This window comes from Nannospalax galili, unplaced genomic scaffold (assembly GCF_000622305.1).
Source record: "Nannospalax galili isolate Female #2095 unplaced genomic scaffold, S.galili_v1.0 scaffold271, whole genome shotgun sequence".
In the NCBI taxonomy this organism is placed as follows: domain Eukaryota; kingdom Metazoa; phylum Chordata; class Mammalia; order Rodentia; family Spalacidae; genus Nannospalax; species Nannospalax galili.
Genome location: NW_008331789.1, coordinates 4692460 through 4711754, shown reverse-complemented (window position 1 = coordinate 4711754; position 19295 = coordinate 4692460). Strand labels below are relative to the sequence as shown.

At 43.9% G+C, this 19295-nt stretch overlaps 1 protein-coding gene across 1 annotated transcript in view; it reads left to right on the top strand.

Annotated features, from left to right (window-relative positions):
* Positions 1–19295, top strand: part of Cc2d2a (coiled-coil and C2 domain containing 2A) — a 128876-nt gene that overhangs the window by 30643 nt on the left and 78938 nt on the right. The window contains exons 9-13 of the mRNA XM_029560505.1: positions 445–607; positions 4638–4774; positions 5507–5638; positions 14388–14597; positions 15687–15793. Of these exons, the coding sequence (XP_029416365.1) occupies positions 445–607; positions 4638–4774; positions 5507–5638; positions 14388–14597; positions 15687–15793 (749 nt within the window). The remainder of the gene's footprint in view (positions 1–444; positions 608–4637; positions 4775–5506; positions 5639–14387; positions 14598–15686; positions 15794–19295) is intronic.

Sequence of the window (19295 nt, the reverse complement as noted above, 5' to 3'; positions counted from 1 at the left end):
ACAGTGTGTGTGTGTGTGTGTGTGTGTGTGTGTGTGTGTGTGTGTTGTGTGTAGTGTCTGTGTGTGTCTGTGTGTTCGTGTGGTATGCATGTGCCACTGCACTCATGTGGTCAGAGGAAGCTTCAGGTGTCAGTCTTCTCCTTCCTTGCTCAAGGCAGGGTCTAGCTGGCCAGTGAACTCCCAGGGTTTCCTCTCTCTGCCTCTCCTCCCCCCATAGGATCGCGCTGGGGTTACAGGTATCCTCATTACTCATCTGACTTTTTACATGAGTTCTGGGTATTTGAACTCAGTCCCTCACTTGTGTGAGGCATGTCTGCACCCTGAAAAATACTATTTTGTTGTAGGATGTGTTAAGTTTGATGGGTTCAGATTTGGTGACTACTTTCGCAGGTAAGCTAAGAATCTTGGCATGACTTCTTCCTGTTATTTTTCAATGTTGTGAAGGAGGAGGAAGAGCTGCTGAATGGCAAGGATGCCGAGGACTTCCTGTTGGGCTTAGATCCCACAGTGCACAACGTTGTAGCAGTCAAACCTGCGGAGTACAAAAGTGCCCACGTTCGGCTACAGAAGGAAAAAGAAACCCTCTTCACGCCAAGTCGACTGGCAGGTACTTGCTCTGTTTATTTCCCTGCTCAGCTTGGACACGTTCATTTTCGTGAAGATGAAATACGGCTGGCTGGCATAAAAGGACTGGCCGTTTCCAGAGCTGGTACTAATTTCTCATCTGATCTAATAATTAAAGTCTATTTTCTGGGATGGGGAGAGGGTTCAGTGGGTACAGTGCTTGCCTTGTAACCATGAGGACCTGGATTTGGATCCCCAGCATCCAAGTCCAGCAGCAGCATGTGCACACAGCCTCAGTGCTGTGAGATGGAGATGGGTGGATCCCTGCAGATGCTGGCCAGTTAAGTCTAGACAGGTGAATGCCAGGGTTCTTGAGAGATCCCATCTCAAAAAAGAATGTGAAGAGCGATTGAGGAAGAAACCTGGTATCGACCTCTGGCCTCCACATGCACACATAATCACTCACCTGCAAACGTAAGCATACACGACACACACACACCAAGACACAGACACACCACCACACACACACACACACACACACACACACACACACACAAAGAACCACCTTCTTCAGATAAAAATAAGGATTATAACTCCATTGATAGAGTGTCTGCCTAACCTTCATGAAGCCCTGGGTTTTAGTCCCAGTACTGCATGGACTGGGCATGATGGTGTATGCACTTGGGTCAACGCAGGAAAGTGAGAGGTTCAAGGTCACTCTCAGCTACACAGTGAATTTAAGGCAAGTGAGATCTTGTCATACAAAAATAGCGAAAACAATACACTCCATTCAATCCATTCAGGTAACATTTTTTGACAGAATTGTGTAAGAAACATCAGGGTGACATGGGAACCCCTGCATCACATCAATGGCCAATCTAGGGGCCAAGAGCACAAGACCCCAACATTCAGGCTGTGCGAAGTCTCTCACTCATCCTTGGGGAAGTGGCCAGAATTTTGGGATTAGGACCATCTGATAAACCCCATTCATTGCTCGTGGCCCCCTGCTTGGTTTTGGTTTCTCTTCAAAGAACCTCATACTGACCCAACTCTAGTCCTTAACCCATGAAGTGACAAAGCCTGGAGTCCTGCAGCAGAGCCCCTTGGGTTGTTAAGAGCTGGGGCTCTACCTCACTCTCTCTCTCTCTCTGCTCCCTTTTGGGAGGGGGAAATGAGAGAACCAGTACACCCTAATCGGCTCTTGGAAAGTAAAGTTCTTATGAATATGTGATGTTCTATCAGAGTTCTGATTAAACACTGAATCAAAGCAAAGGTAAGTCATCTCTATTTTGAGAGATCATTTTGAATCACATATGCTCAAAGCATTGGAATTTGATAGATATCCAAATTTTCTTTTTAAAATAAGTACCTGGTACAAATGCTCAAATAGTATGTGATTTGCCCCAGTAATTACATTGCTGAGTGCATGTGCCAGCCTGCCCTTCACCAAGTGCTTTCCCAAGGGCATGACACACATGGTTAGCCTGTGTCTGAACCAGAGAGGCAGATGGCGATCTTTACCATGCCTCCTTCATGGATGAGGAAGCAGGAGCCTAGGGGAATTAGGGAAACAGCCCAAAACATGAACTAGTGACTGATGGAGGCAAATGGTCTATACACCTAGCTGTAGTACACTATGGTTTCCTGGAAATAGAAGAAATGCATTTGCAGCAGCCTGGCCCAAGAAACAGACTGTCACCTGTGCTTCTGCTTAGAGGACTTAGATTTCTCCCCAGAGCCCCACAACTTGGAATAGAGGTTAGATCATAAGAACCTCTCCTGGGCCAGGTGTGGTAGTGCACACCTTTAATCCCAGTGCTCAGGAGGCAGAAGCAGGCAGATCTTTGAGTTGAAGGGCAGCCAGGGCTATATAGTGAGACCCTGTCTCAAAAACAACAACAACAAAAATAACCTCTCCCAAGGGCTGATACAGACTGAGTTACAAGTAGGGGATTGGCAAGGGCCTGCCAGAGGTATAGCAAGCCCTGATTGCACCTGAAGCCTGTTCTGGCAGGCATCTGAGGATGGGTATATCTTGTAACCTTCTCCAATCTCAAGGGAGGCCCCAAGGAAGAGGTGACACTGTGACCAGGAGCAAGCTCCTTTATTCCCAGGTGCATTGACTGAAGACAAGAGAGAATAAAATTTACCTAAAAGGTGACTGCGGAATCACTGGGAAAACTATGTATGTGGAAGGCCTGGTGTTACGAACACCAGTGCAGGTGACCAAATCCAGCTTCTGCCCCGTTGCTATCGCCATTTGACAGAAGTGGCCTCCAGAGGAGCGCATGCTCACCCCAGTGATACAGGAAGATCACATCAGGCTTCTCCTTACACTTATTTGCATCTTTCTTCATTAACTTTGTAGGTAGTACCTATGCAATAAATAAGGAAGCATGTATTAGCTGAGCCGTCAAACTATCTTAATGGAAAATTTTGGACACCACCACATTAGCATGATTTGGTGTTTGGCAGAGTGAATGAGAAGGTTGTCTATTGTTTTCTGAGGACCAGAGGAGAGTTTTCTAGGAACAGAATTACTGGTTTGGGGGATATGTAGGAAATTCAGTGTCCAAATGGCCACACGCAAACAAGACAGTATGGACAGGTATTTACTTTCATTCAAAGGGAGAGAATTTTGAGCCCAAGTCACATCCTAACCCCACAGGGCATCCTGTCCTGGCTTCTCCTCACCCTCTCTAGTCTGCTGTGCTGCAGCAGGCCCCATAGCCTTGACAGAACCTTAAATTTGATCGGGTCCCTCCCTACCACAGAGCCCCAAGCTCTTCCCTGTGACCTGAAATCAATCAATCAATCAATCAATCAATCAATCAATCCCCCTCTCTTCACTCTCTCTCACTGCACCATAGCATTCTGGAAGCTTGTTTCCCCAACATGCCCAGTCTTTAGAAAGGTCATGCCTCACATAAGGGTAGGGATTCATTCTGAGAAATGTGTCATTAGGCAATTTTGTACTTATGTGAACCTCACAGTGTTCTTGTGCAGACCCAGGTGGTACAGTCTCCTGTGAACCTGGGTTGTCTTGGATATAGCCCGTGGGACCTAGAGGAAGATGTGTACAGCAGGTCGCCATGTTGATATTGTAGGTACCTCTAACCCAGTGGTTGGTACAGTGCCACCAGGTGACAGAAAACTTTCAGCTCTGTTGTAATCTCATACAATCCTAGGCAGCCCCTCAGTAACTAAATCACTGCACAGCACATGTTCCCCACCTTGCCGGGTCCACCTTCTTAACATCCATGCCTCCTCTCAACATTGGGTACCAAAGGCATCACCCCTGACCAGACCATCTCTTCTCTCCAAGTTCATTCTCCTCTCCCTAAGTTGCTATTACCTATGTGTTTCTTCATCACACATACCATCCTTTGATCAGAGTCTGTGTAGACCTCGCCTCTCCTTGCTGCCCGTTGCTCCCTCTGGCAATTATGTGGGAGCCACACAGCAGCGGCCTCACTTGGAGCCCAGTGTTGCATGAGCATTTGACACTAGAAGGTGCTCAGTGAAGATGTGGTCTATGAATGGAAGAAAAGGAGTGTATGATGTATGGAGACCAGACTTCTTCAGTGCTGGGGCTCAGACCCAGGTCCCTGTACGTGGGAGGCCAGTACCATGTGACTACATTCCCAGGGCTCAAGCTTTAATTTACAAAGCATTTCCTTGGGCTTTACATCATCTAATTCTCCCAGGAATCCAGTGAACTCAAAACCATTAGCTCTCCTACAGAGGGAAAGAGCTCCAAGTGCCTGGCCTCAATTTCCTCCTCTAAGAAGCAATAGAGGAACACGCAAAGCCCTTTACTTTGCCCTGTTCTTCTCAGTGCACCCCACTGGTGGGCTCCATACTGAATTATTTAGGTGTTAGATCTTAAGTACAAGATCCTATGTGATATTGAAAATGAACACATTCATCTTTTCCTTTTGCTTCCAGAAATTCATTTAGAAAATGTTATTCCCATACATGGAAACTCCAAAGCTTGTTTTAATTCCCCAAATGGTGGTTTGAAGGTTGAGGCTGACGCTCATGTCTGTTGCATTTATTTGTGGGCTACCCAGTGCCGACTTATAAGAAGCTTCCTGAGAACGTACAGCCCAGATTCCTGGAAGATGAAGGTCTTTACATCGGAGCAAGACCGGAGGTGGCAAGTACCAGTCAGAACATCATGGAGAACAGGTTGCTGATGCAAGAGCCGGTGAGTGGGGACCCCGTGCTCCTCCAGAGAGCCTTCACTGGACACACTATCTGCCAGGCTCTTTTCTTCTGTCTGTCTACAGAAAGTGGTTCTTTTTGTTTCTACTTTTCTTCTTTGTCGCTCATTCCATTGGGAGACCCTCTAATAATACCACCTCTCAACTGCTCAGAGCCAACCGGATCGACTGTTGCTAACCAGATAATGCCAATCTCTTCCCAACTCACAGAATTTTTAAATTGTTGATATATAGAATGTTCTCAATTTCAAGTCTTTCTTGTGTGTTTTTTTCCCTTAAATTTTTAATAAAGAGAACATAAAATTCTTATTAAGCATTCATTTAACTTTTCATCTCGAGTGGAATCAGGGACTGTAACTTAGCATTGGGAGGAGTTTTAGTGAAGAATAAATTTTGTGGAAACATAAACTTTTTTTTTTTTTTTTTGGTTTTTTTGAGACAGGGTCTCCCTGTAGCCCCAGCTGTCCTGGAACTCACTATGTAGACCAGGCTGGCCTTGAACTCACAGAGATCCACTTGCCTCTGCCTCCTGAGTGCTGGGATTAAAGGCGTGCACCACCACGCCCGACCCAAGAAACAGAAACTTTTTAAAGTTCTTTTATGGTCCTAGGAGATGCATAAAATCTGTGTGCTGACACAGAAGTTTTCTACAAATGTTTCATAAACTGTTTCTGCCAAAATCTAAAGGAATATAGCCCTTTCTTCTTAACCCTTAGGTGGGGAAGTGGTTTGGAGATGATGGCAGAATCCTGGCCCTGCCCAGCCCCATCAAGCCATTTCCCTCCAGGCCATCACTGTCCACACAGGAGCAAAGTGCCAAGGCAGAACTGGAGACATTGTACAAGAAGGTAAGCATGCCCTCTCCACACTGCATGCCCTCTCCATGTGAATCCCTTGTAATACATGACATGGAAGTTGCTTTGCTTATTGAATAGGACGAGTTGAGTTTGTCACATTATACTTTGATTGTTAAAATAAGTCACCACCCCGCACATAAAATTCAGAGGGCATGTGTGTGCATTAAGTCATCTACCCACCGGATCCCTCTTACCCAGTCTCTGTATCTATCAGATCCCTGCTTACACAGCCTGTCTGTCTACCAGATCCCTGATTACACAGTCTGTCCACTGGAAGCCCATTTATACATTATGTCTACTGGATCCCTGCTTACACAGTCTGTCCATCCACCCCATCCCTGCTTACAAAGGGCTATGTTTCCTGGCCAGGAATGGCTCTGCGGGCATCTTTATTAGCAAATTTGCACCATCCATGGTAGCTGCCCTTGTTTTCATTTGTCTTTTGTGTCTTTATTTCTCTTTAGTGAGCACACATGCTGCAAGACCATTTCTTCCTTCTTTTCTCTGATCTAACTGGGAGGTTGTTATCCTTACAAATCTTTTCTCCTCTATTGTATTAGTTCTGCACCTTACTGCCTGATTTGAGTCCTGAAATTACTAGTTATTGAGGAAACTTGGTCCTCAACCTCTCTCTGTGCTTCAGTTCTTCCTCTGTAAAGTGGACACAGCAACAGTGTATCTTCTAGGCATTTCTTTTATCAATAACATTGTCTTGTCCTGCTATAACAAAATGCCTGAAGCTGGGAGCTTTATAAATAACTGATCTATTCAGCTCACAGTTCTAGGGGTTCAAGAGCCTAGTGTCAGCAATTGTTCAGCTCTGCCAAGGGCCTCAGGGTAGATTCCATCACAATGGTCGAGCATGTGTAAGAGAGCTTGTATGGTGGGCATGGAAGCGAGCAAGATACACCACCAAGCAGAACCTGCTTTCTAACCACCCATTCTCTTGAGAACTGACCCATTCCATGAGACCAGCATTAATCCCTCCAAGAACAGTGCCCCATCCCCAAATGAGCATCTGCCACTTGCTAAAGTTCTACCATATCAACAATCAACAACACCCAAGGACCCAAGCTTCCAGCACTCCAAACTGAAGGACAAACTTAAGTCATTTTCAAACCATAGCAACGTTTATGTGTTAAAACCCTGGCGATGAACTTGCAAATACACAGGCTCATCCTCTAGCCTCTATCTTTGTCAACTGTATGTTTCATTTTAAGTTTCTATTATGTCCATACTGATAAATTGAAATAGGATGATGGGGTGTGGAGGCCATCCTGTAAAGCAGAGTGCAGAGAAGATACAAGCTCAACTCCAAGAATCCAAGCAGACTTGTGTTGCCTGAGCCTCTCCATAATTGAAGATTAGGAATAACAGTACTATACCCTCCCTCACTGGTCATGTGAGTACTGAGGTGAGACAGGAGGCTGCCTAGTAAACTGCAGACTTCTATAGAATTGTTATCATGGACAAGTGAATGGCTGCTTTGTATAGGAATGTGATCCTGGGAGTGGGTTTACACAGTAAGTGGAAACAGAGGCCCCAGCCCAGGGGAAGAATTTATCATCTGTCATCTAGTTAGTTACATGACAAAGATGCATGATATAATTAGTGGTCAAGACAGCATGAACTTACACACACATCTAATAATCCACCAGAGTCCATCTCTTCATCTATCCATCATTCCAGTGTGAAACACTGATATAATGAAGCACTAAATTGCAGGTTAAAATTATAAAACGGGGCTAATGAATAAAGAAAGGGTGGTCTGATAGCCAGGGAATCTGATCTATCTTCTTTATGAGTTCTAAATAAATATGGAAATGCACTGTGGTCAGAGCGGTCAGAGAGCCAGTTGTACCAAGAATAACACTGGCCAGTAGACTTCCACTTGGACCCGAGACCAGAGGGATTTCCTACTGCTTTTCCCCCTCTAGACATAACTGACCTGCTAGACCTACTCCAGTAAGTTTACTTCCTGAAGTGCCAAAGAGATCACACCAGTCTCCCAGAAGACAGTGTAGACAACACAACCAGAGGCCCTGCCTCCACCTGCACAGCCTGGCTCCCAGCATCTTGGTTTTAGGAGACTCCATTCAGACCCACTCCTCTTTCCCATTGGGAAGCAGCCAGTGGGGGTGGGAATGTGGATAGAAAAGGACATTATTTCCTTCTATATTCTTTTCTAAACTGGCAGATGTTCTAGCTTCATTGTGGTGCTGTGATAAACACCATGGCCAAAGCCAATTAGGGGAGGAAAGGATTTATTTGGCTCACACTTCCAGGTCACAGTTCATCATCCAGAGAAGTCAGGACAGGAACTCAAGCAGGAACTTGAAAGTGGGCCTTCTTGCTGTTTCCCACAGCATTGCCTCTAACTGGGAAACATACTCACAGCTGAGGAAGTAGAGCAGAAGCCATGGAGGAATGCTCCTCGATGGCTGGCTCTGCTGGCCCATGCTTAGTCCGCTTCCTTATACAGCCCTGGACCATGGTAGTTTTCTTGGAGCCTGGCTTTAGTTTTGTTATCAAATGATGGCAACCAAATTCACTGCTGGATCAGGAGTCTACAGTTCCTCAGGTCCTTAATGAACCCTTGATGTGACACATTCACACTGCAGGGTCTCAGCTCTGACAATCCCCCCACCCAGCAGGATTGACAGAGCACATCCCCCATTAGAGCCAAGTCCTCCTGTTAGTGAGTTGCACTGAAACACCAGACCATCAGTTCCCATGATGGACAGTATGTCCACCCCGTAGATAATTTAGGAGTTTAATTTAGAAGGGAGTTATTATTTAGCCCTGCTATTATGAACATTGCCTTTAATTACAGAGAAAAATATAGTTTTTAAAAGTGAAATACTCTGCTCCTCCTAAATTGAGACAAGGCCGTTCATGAAAGAGAAAATGCAAAACAAAATATCATGCAGAAGAAAATGGTTAAATGCTAAATAGAGCCAATGCTAATTTAAAACATTGTGAGATAGGAACAATCCAAATCTAAAAAAATAAAATACCAAATGGGACAACACATACTAGAAAATGCAGCTTGCCTAATTACAATAGCAAAGTTGGGCTAGAGTCATTGGAAAGCAGCACAGCAGCCTCTTTCCTTCCCTCCTCCCTGTTTTATTCTTTGTATCTTTAACTGAATCTCTATATGTATCCTTTGTACCAAGTTCTGGGATTCCAGAGGTAGCAACATTCAAACTTGGATTAGGCTTTGTCAAGAGAAGAGACAGAAAAGGAACCAGGTGTTGGAGGTGCTATGGTGGGTGCTAGCTGCCTGTTATCAGAATGTGCACCAGTGGGAGGCGTCTGTCCTTGATACTTGATAAACAGTCACTCTCCCCTTCCACTGTCTTTGTTAGCTTTTCACAGAAAAGCTTGCTTGTGTAGTGTTCTAAGCCCTGCTTTGGTTACAAGTGACAGAAACCCAGGGCTAAGTAGTTTAAGCAAAGAGGGAGGTCTGACAGCCTACAAAACTGGGAAGGTTCTGGGGCTAAGTCCTAAAAGTGAAGGAGGAGCTTTAGGAAACAGAGCCTCGGGCTGAGACCTGGGCTGGATGCCAGTGGGTCTCTCTCCTCTGCTTCTCCTTGAATGTTGATGAGTCTCATTCTCTCAGATCCTGACAGTACAGAACTCTCCCTGTGATGACTGACATGGAATTTGATGGCCTAGCTTGATAGCTCCAGAGGGAAGGGGAACTAATCTCCCCATGGCCCTCTTTATCAATACCAAAGACAAATACCAGTCAGCTATAACTGACTCTCAGACCTACCCAGCTCGTGGTCCAGGGGATATAGCTTGTTCTGAGAGGAGGAGAACCTAGAACAGCCTCTGTAGACTCCACTCAGGCTCCACACTCAGCCTATGTTATTTTCTGGGGACAAATGTGGCAACTCATCTTTTCACCCTACCAGTGGTTATTTTTTTGCATACCTTTTCATTTCTTTTTAGTCACTGGTATGCACCTCTCCACATGCTGAGCACACCAGCAGATCATCTACAAACATCCTCTCTTACAGCCTTGACTTTTAGTTTTCAATTGATGAAGAATCAAGTGAACTTCACAATTTGAAATACACTCTAAACATACTATCTCTCCTTGGGAGAAGTTGTTGCTAGTATTATGGTAGTCCTGTGTATAGGAAGTGTAAGCAGGTGAAAGATGAAAAAGATCCAACTTTCTTCCTAATAGGAGGATTGGGAATTTTTGAACAGCTGAGTTTAGCACTTAAGGTTGAGACCAGCAGCAGTTATTGGAACATGAGCTCATGCAGAGCTGGGACGGGAATGCAAAATAGACGTACCCCAGGTAACACTGCCAGTGTGAAGAAGAGTTCTATCACTGCCTCATCCTCATCCCAAGGGGAGTATAGGATGGAGCCCGAGAGCCACACCCCAAGTGGTCTCACGACTCGGGAAACACCCACCAAGAGGAAAGGCAGGACAGAACCAGCAGGCACAAAGCAACCGCAGGGGAATTTCTCATTACGTCTTCCAATTGACATCCAGTTATACATGTCTCTCGAAACTGCAGTTTTGAATTAATCCGGGTTATCTGAGTGGTCCTAAGGCACACAAGTGGCTAACGCAGATTATAATTCAATGTTTTGACCTGAATGAAGGAGAAAAGAAATGGACTTCTGTGTTGCAACCTCAGTATAAGAATACTAATTATCAGAACTCATCTCAGAAAGGCCACTCTGGGCTTTTGGGGCTGGAGAGATGGCTCAGCAGTTAAGAACACTGGTTGTCTTGCAGAAGACCCGGGTTCAAACCCCAGCACCCACATGGCAGCTAACAACTGTCCATAACTCCAGGCCCAGGGCATCCGACAGCCTCTTCTGACCTCCACAGGCATTGCACGACATGGGTGCACTTACCTACATGCAGGCAATACGTGCATACACATTAAATAAAAATGGATGGCTCAGCAGTTAAGAACACTGGTTGTCTTGCAGAAGACCCGGGTTCAAACCCCAGCACCCACATGGCAGCTAACAACTGTCCATAACTCCAGGCCCAGGGCATCCGACAGCCTCTTCTGACCTCCACAGGCATTGCACGACATGGGTGCACTTACCTACATGCAGGCAATACGTACATACACATTAAATAAAAATACTAAAATTTAAAAGAAGAAAGGCCACTCTGGGCTTTCACAGCCAGAGAAGACCATCTGTGAGGGGCGTCCTTTCCTCCTGTACCTTGAAGTGAGGGGCTTGGGAAAAATTGCTGCTACTGTTTTCATGATGATTCTCCTCATATGGAAAAGGTGTGTCAGCTAGCCTTTGATTGTTGTGACAAAATACGAGAGAAATAACTTAAAGGGGGATTCCTTTGGCTCACAGTTTGAGAGGTTTCCGTCTATGGTTGTTTGATTCCATCACCATGGGCTTTCAGGGAGACAGAGCATCATGGTAAGAGGTTGTAGTTAAAGGTGCTTATCTCAGGATGGCTAGAAAGGGTGCTAAGGGGCCAGGCACAAAACAAATCCTTCAAGAGCATGCCTCCAGGGACCTCCTTCCTCAAATGAAGCCCCACCTACTAATTTTTCTGTTTTATATGAACCCATCGATGTGTAAGTCCTTATACTAGCATTCACAGGAAAGAATATGAGTTCATTAAATTTTCACCTTTTGACTCCACACTTCTTTTCCAGATTAGTAGACTATCAATGTAGTGAACATGGACTGTGGTCAGAACTTGCCAGTTTAAAACAAATCAGTCAATTCTGTTGCAGAGATGAGCTTTGGAAATTGCTTATGTTATCTGGAAAATGTTAAGAGTGTGTGGCATAAATGCTTTATTTGCATGTTATGAGGTCAATGGATGTTGTAAAACCTAGTCAGAATTGATACTGTAATCCTGCATAGCATCATAATCTTTATGGGTAATAGCATCAGTCATCTTTTTAATTCTGCTGCATGGTGTCAGGGAAGTGTGCTGTACTGTAGCCAGAAGCCCTGGAATCTACCCTGGCTCAACCCTGAACTTGCTTTGGAACCTTTAGTAAATCACTATATGTCTTTGGGCCTGTATATGTCCATCTTTAGATATAGGAGCATGTTGAAGATCATTTGGCACTTTGTCAAGCCCTTCAGAGGCATCATCTCATATATTCAATGAAGATTAGTGGGTGTCTGCAGTCCAGCGAAGGTCATCATCCAGACCAACCAGCATACCGGGAAAGAAAGTCAATTATCTGATAAGATGATGCCTGGAATGTGGAGAAGCAGAGATCCTGGCAGCAGCATCCCATGACTATATTACTGCGTAGCCAACCAAGAACGGAAAAGGGAGCACCACATCGAATGGGCTGTGTTTGTGCTGTGCATGGAAACGCGTCCCATTTGTTTTACAAAGTGCTCAGTTTTTCAGGAGCTACTGGTTGTGAGTTTCCAGCATTTTTATTTATAGTGGAGCGTGCCCATGTGAGTCTTCATTAACTCACTATTGTGCTATTGCCTGCTTTGCACTGGAACTCACAAGAAATAATAAGTCCATTTTTTTTAAACCTACTCAACTCCACACTTTGTCGAGATGAGCAGAATATTAATGTACTCAGGATTTATGACTTTTTACAGGATTTAATACAGTATTTCCTAAAATTTATTTTTTAAAACATCTAGATGTTTCTATAAAATGACATTATCTTTAGTAAGAAACCCCAAAGACAAAAGACATTTATCTTTTTTTTCTTTCTTTTTTTTTCTTTACCCTCTGGATTTTTATTCAATTTCAAAATAACTTAATAGAGATAAAAACATTAATCATAGAAAAATCCTTCAAAAACATAAATTGATTTTATCAGTGATGCAATCATTTTTAAATGATTTGTTGGTAATTTCATGTATTTTGATCATATCTACCCCTCCCCACTTCCCTCCTCCAACTCCTCCTGGACACCCTGCCCAATTCCTCTTCCAAAGTCAAGTCCTCTTCTGTTTTCTACCAGAGTCTGATTAATGCTTCCTACACGTGAATGAGTATAGGGATTTCCCCTACAGCATGGGCAACCTATCATCTATCATGGGTCACTTCTCAGAAGAAAACTAACTCTCCCTCCCCCAGAAACCATCAACTGCCAATAGGTCCTCATCTGGAGACAGAGTTGTGAGCCCTCCTCCATCCATGATGGACTCTTAACTGGCTTGATCTTGTACAAGTTTTTATTTTTGGCAATTTTGGGCATATAATGTACTATGATCATATTCACCCCCATTATCCTCTCGTAACTCCTCCCCATCCTGCTGCCCCTTTTCCTAGCCAATTCCCCTCCTCCTTTCATCATACTTTTTAAAACATCCTTATAAAACCAGTAAGTATTTTAAATATTGTAGGCTTGAATAGGACTACGTTAACTGTACCTCAGCATCTTTCAAAATATACTTTATTTCCCAAATTTACATTAGCCTGTGCTCTAGTAACAGTTGGTGATCTCTGCCATGAGTTCAAGTTCATTTTCATCATCTATGGAAAGCTTCTAGGGCACATGATAACCCTGGAGATTAAAAGACTCTGCCTCTATCCACTCTATAGAGAAAGATTCCCATTCCTTGCCTTTTCTTTGCATTGGTTTTCTGCTGTGTTTTGGATATGAAGTGTTGCCGGCCCCCAAAGGACTCATGTGTTCAATTCTGTTTTGGTCCCCAGCCTGTGGCCCTATGGAAATGGGATTTGAAGGTGGGGATGCTGACTTCATTAGTGGAGCAATGCCTTGTGCTGGTATTCACCTGGTTCTACCCTGAATTTGCTTTGGGATCTTCTGCAAAACATGCTGTGTTTCTGGGCACCATGTCTTCACCTATAGAGATAGGAGGCCAAGGGAGGAGATTTAATTAGCATTTGGTAGAACACTAGACATCCTATCAAGCACTCCACATTTACCATCTTATTTAGTCAATAAAGATTAAGAAATTGAAATGCTCATCCCTACAAAAAGAATTGGATGATTTACCTTAAAGCAGCATACCCTGATAACAGGGTACGTCTCTCCTGGTTGTAGAGAGACAATATAATCAGAAAATCAATGATGGACCCTGCTGCTAAGTTCCCCAGCTTCAATAGGCAGTGGTGATTGGTGGAGAATATCCCAAAGGGATTCTGGAAGGAAAACAAGGAGAGCTTTATCTGATACACTATACGCTAAGATTCCCATCTGTGTGTTCTCCACGCTGGATTCAGCTGTTCCCCACCCCTCTTCCTGTGTTATTTTGCATGCTAGCTTCATTCTTCACAGGGAAAACTGGGTGCTAGAATAAAATAACACTAAGACACAGTATCTTGCTATCTACAAAACTAAATCCCTCCACATTTAACATTTTTTACCTACAGTAAAGTGTATCTATGACCAAGTAATGACTGGCTTTCCCTGAACTCTACACTTCTCCCATTAAAGATTTTTTCAAGGCCATCATTTGCAAAACCAAAGACTTAAAGAAGCTTCATGAAAAAGATTCAAGCCATGCTTTGGAAAGTAATACAGTCTAAAAGTTATAAGAAAGCAAAATTGAGATGGTTTCTTTTCTCAGTCTGATCTTCCAATATCCTTTTCAAGAATTCAAAAAAGAACAGAACCTTGAACTGGTAATCAAGCATCATTCCCCTGACTTGGCAGGACCGGAGGTAGTTGCACCTGATTGATAGTTTATAGCTGACAATATCAATTTGAGGAAGAGAGCATCATTTTCTAGCTTTACTGGGTTCCGCTCACGGCCCACTCTTTCGGCAGGCAATGAAATATGTTCACAGTAATCAGCGTATGATTGGATCTGGAGACCCTCCTGGAAATTTCCAGCTGGACATCGATATTTCCGGGTTAATCTTCACTCATCACCCCTGTTTTAGTCGAGAACACGTTTTGGCATCCAAACTGGCCCTGTTGTACGACCAGTATCTTGCAAGACAGCAGAGGAACAAGGCAAAGTTTCTTACGGATAAGGTACTTATGCTGCCCATCCTCATAGATGGGGCTGAATCATCTGATGAGCCCAGTGAAAATGCTTTGTAGCATCGAATGTTCGTCTCCCAATTTCACATGCTCTCTCTGTCCAAAATGAACGATACATTGCCCTAGAGGCAAATGGAAGCTGTCTATTTACTTTTCCATTTACTGTGATAAAATGCCCTGACAAAAACAATCTGAAGAAGAAAGGGTTTATTTGAGCTCACAGTTCCAGGTGTAGTCCATGATGGCACGGGAGTTAAGGCAGCAGAAGTTTGAAGCAGCTGCTCACATCCATAATCAGGGACAGAGAGCAGCAAGGTGTGCTGGCTTGAGCTCAACCCTCTCCATCTTGTACAGTCTAGGATCCTTGTCTAGGGAACAGTGCCAGCCATAGTAGGTAGGTCTTTCCCATCTCAATGAACCCCATCAAGATAATCCCTCACAGACTGCCCATCTACTCAGTGACTCTAGATCTTATGAAGTTGACAACTGAGAATACCATCACAGAAGTACATAGATACTATGCATTTAATGAACCTCCATTCAGCGCACACACTTCCCTTAAAGAGGAAAACTGGTGTGTGCTGCAAGTGATTCCACTCATGAGACGTGGTTATCAGATGTGGTTATTACTTGAGACCGTTGGTGGCTTGAGAATATGTCTGTCCTTGGAGACATTCTCATATTTGTGTAGATTTTCTGAATATTGTGGCACCAAAACATACCAGCTGCTTCAGCTGATACTCAAAGGAATGGTTTCATGTCAAAAGAATTCTATTGGGTGTCAAGGACCCACTGTGAGCTTTGAAAGTAAACTTGTATCAGAGACATTCACATCAAAGTTCTATTTCTCATGAACAGTTTGGTTATGGGAAAACAGAGAAAAGACAAATGTTGCTCCTTAGTATTCCAGATCTATAAAAAAACAGATGCAATGGCTTTTTGTTAGTGTTGGTTTTGCTGAAAGTTTGGAAATAGCTGGAGGCTTCAGCATTCTGCCCAGGAAAACTGAGTGAGTCCAGTCACATTGCTCATAAGGGATGACAGAGTTTCTAACAAAATTTCTATCCCTACCTTCTTAAGCTGCAAGCTCTAAGAAATGCTGTTCAGAGGGGCTTTAACCCCGAAGAACCTCATCAGACTCTTGATGCAACCCAAAAAACCATCAATGAATATAAATCTGAAATTCGGTGAGTAAAGCTGCCAGTGATTCTTTGTGCTCCCCGTTAGATGCATATTTATTTACAGTTTGTCTTTCCACATGATTTCTTTGACTGCACTGAATGCATGTGAATTTCTGCCAGATGAATTAATAATAATGTTCTAATAAGAAATACAAAATTTGAAGTCTAAATTTGAAAGAGTATGCAACGAAATGGTACTCTCATATTCTGTAGATGTAAGCAAAAATCACCTCGGCCACCACTTCACTGAGCAGCCTGGGCATAGTCCAGTGCTGAAGGCGCCCAGTGGCCGGAACCCAGAGGCTCTGCTTCAGGGTACTATAGGGAGCCAGCTGCACCAAGATGTGCACAGCATTATTCACGAGAGAGAGAGAGAGAGAGAGAGAAGTACTGAGTGTCAGCAGGAACAGGTCTTCACAGACACGAATGTCTATCCTACAGTTAAGATGAATGAACCTGATAGACATGTACCCACATGGGTAAATCTGGAAATCAGTGTTGTTGAATGAAAAGCCCCAGGTGTCATAGCTCGTTCACTGTATGATACGACTCACAGAGCAATAAGAACACCTGAGAGGGAAGAGAGATGGCTCAGCAGTTAAAAGCACTTGCTACTCATGCAGAAGACTCAGGTTCAATTCCCAGCACCCACATGGCAGCTCAGAGTACCAGTTCCAGGGGTTCCAATGCCATCTTCTGGCCTCTGTGGGTATTGCACACATGTGGTGCGCATATGTGGGTATAGGCAAAACCCTCATTCACATAAAATAATCTTTTTTTTAAAGAATACCTAAACAATACTCCTTTGTCCAGTACCCACAGGTGTGCTAAGACAAAAGATATTAATCCATTCTTCATCCTGGGAAGGACAGAAGCAGTAAAATAAGGGAGATCTTCCCTTGTAACTGTTAACAGTTCCTTAAAAACAAATGAACAAAAACAGAGTAGGGACAAGAGAGATGGCTCAGCAGGTAAGAGCACTTGAGTTCAGTTTCCCAGCACCCACATAGTGGCTAACAGCTGTCCACAACTCCAGTTTCAGGGGATCTAATCCTCTTTTCTGGCTTCTGCAGGTATTGCACACATGGGTACACTTGCATACATTCAGGCAAGGCACTGGCACACATAAAATTAAAAAAAAATCCAAAGTAATGGAAAGAAATGTTAATAGTTGGCATCTTTTTTTATTATCTGTACTCTTCTGTCTCTTTGAATTATTCATAATTTTAAAATTCAAAAATTAAAACCCTGATCTTTACCGAAAAGTAAGGAAATGCAGAATATGAAAATCATCTAACCTTCCATCCCTTGTGGAAAATCCTGGTTAATAGTGTTTTGCTAGTTCTATATACTGTGAATGCTTACACATGGATACACATGGGGGTTGGGGAAGGAGGGGGAAAGGGGGAAGAGAGATCAAGATCAAGATCTACATGCACGTTTTATTATTTGGGGTAACAGTGCAGATTACATTCCGCTGTTGGCTTTTTGATGTGTAGTATACCTTTGACCTTTTCTCTCACAGTGCACCTAGGTCTCTACTGTGCAAAGACAGGCATTTATTGTACAATTTATTACAGAACGTGCAGTCCCCAGGTGGTAGGCGTTACTCTTATTTTACATTTTTAAGATGTGTGATAACTAAAACTCCTAAATCTGTGTGTTTTTGTCTAAGTATTCCTACAGAACTAATTCTTAGAAAGTAATGAATCAAAGAGTTTCAATGTTTATTTTTCTTTCTCCAATCTAGGCATGAATTGGAAATTCTTCCAGCAAAGTGGAAATTAGTGCAGTTTGTATACTGTAATTGGAAAAGGATGCTTATATATGAAAATTATTATTATCGCTACTACTTTGGGTATTGTGGACAGGGTCTTACTCTGTTAGCCCAGGCTCACCTGAAACTCACTATATAAACAAGCCTTGCCTCAAATTTGTGGCAATCCTCCTACCTCAGACTCCAGAGTCCTGGAAGCACAGGCATGAACCACTATGCTTATTTCTTATATTAAAAGGAAAATATATCATAGCCTCTGTGCGAGGATAATTTTTTGTTTCAGCAATAGAGTGAATAAGAAAAAAGTGATGGGCTTGGGGGAGCATGAGAGAGACACAGATATAGAGAGGAAGAAGGAAAGAAAGAGAAATGGGGGTGGAGAAGCAGAGAGAGACACAGAGAAAGGAGGTGGGAAAGAGATGGGGAGAGAGAGAGAGAGAGAGAGAGAGAGAGAGAGAGAGAGGAGACAGGAGAGAAGAGGAAGAGGGAAAGAGGACAGGGACGGGGGAAGGGATGGAAAAGACAGAGACAGACACACACAGAAAGACACAGGGTGGGGGAAACACAGCTAGAGACAGACAGTGGGGCAGGGAGGGGGAGAGGGAGGGAGAGAGGAGAAGCTTTATTAAAAGCTGTTGTAAAAGCTATGTTTTCTCCAGAACTGCACTGTTCAATCACTGAAAAACAGCCCACCTGTGCGTGACTTACAGCCCATGCCTTGGTAGTCTCAGGGAACACAGATCCATTGTAGTAACTCCCCAGGCCCTGAGGTTGAAAGTGTCTGCTGATCACCTGCCTCCCGCACTCCCTGTGACTCCCCACATCCAGGTCTGCTGAGGCCTGGGTTGGACAGTTGACCTGGACCAGCACCATCTGAAGTATCTTTCCACTTTACTTTTCAAAGCAGCATCATAACTACTGTTCCTCATCCCCTGAAGGGAACCAGGTTGTGTATGTAAGGCAGCAATCACAGATGCTCATACACCAAGGGGAAAGACTCTACTGGGGCTTCGCCCTAGATGTGTTCGGTCCTGAACACACTAAAATCCCAGACTCCAGCTCCCACTCTGTACCAGTAGTTCCCTCCACTGTCAAACTTCTGGGAGGTGCTTACATCCATACCCTCCCCACTCCAGCTACCTGGCCTTGCATCAGAGGTGGCTCCTGCTATGAGACCTCTGCAGCCCTCTCAGCTCTGACGCTGTCAGAAGTCTCTCCTCACCGCTGATGTCCCTGACCCTCTGCAGCCCTCTCAGCTCTGATGCTGTCAGAAGTCTCTCCTCACCGCTGATGTCCCTGACCCTCTGCAGCCACCTGTCCTTACTGTCCTTTGTTTATTCCTGCTCTGCCCAGCTTATAAAATTCCAGAGTTCCTCAGGTGTTGTCACCTTAGCCTTTTAAAATCTTCATTCCTGGGGCTAGAGAGAGATGGTTCTGTGGTTAAAAGCACTGACTGCTCTTGCAGAGGACCCAGGTTCAATCCCTGGGACCTGCATGAATGGAAGGAGAGAATATATTCCTGAAAATTGTCCTCTGACCTCCACACATGCATGCTTCTTCCAATCAGTCAATCAATCAATCAATCAATCAATCAATCATTCAGTCAATCCAATCAATCAGTCAATGGTAAAATAACAAAAAGCAGAAAGAAATATTACTGTTCAATTAACTTTTGTACATGTTATTACTTTTAGGTAAACAAATTCTACTTTACTGTGTGTGCTGAGGTTT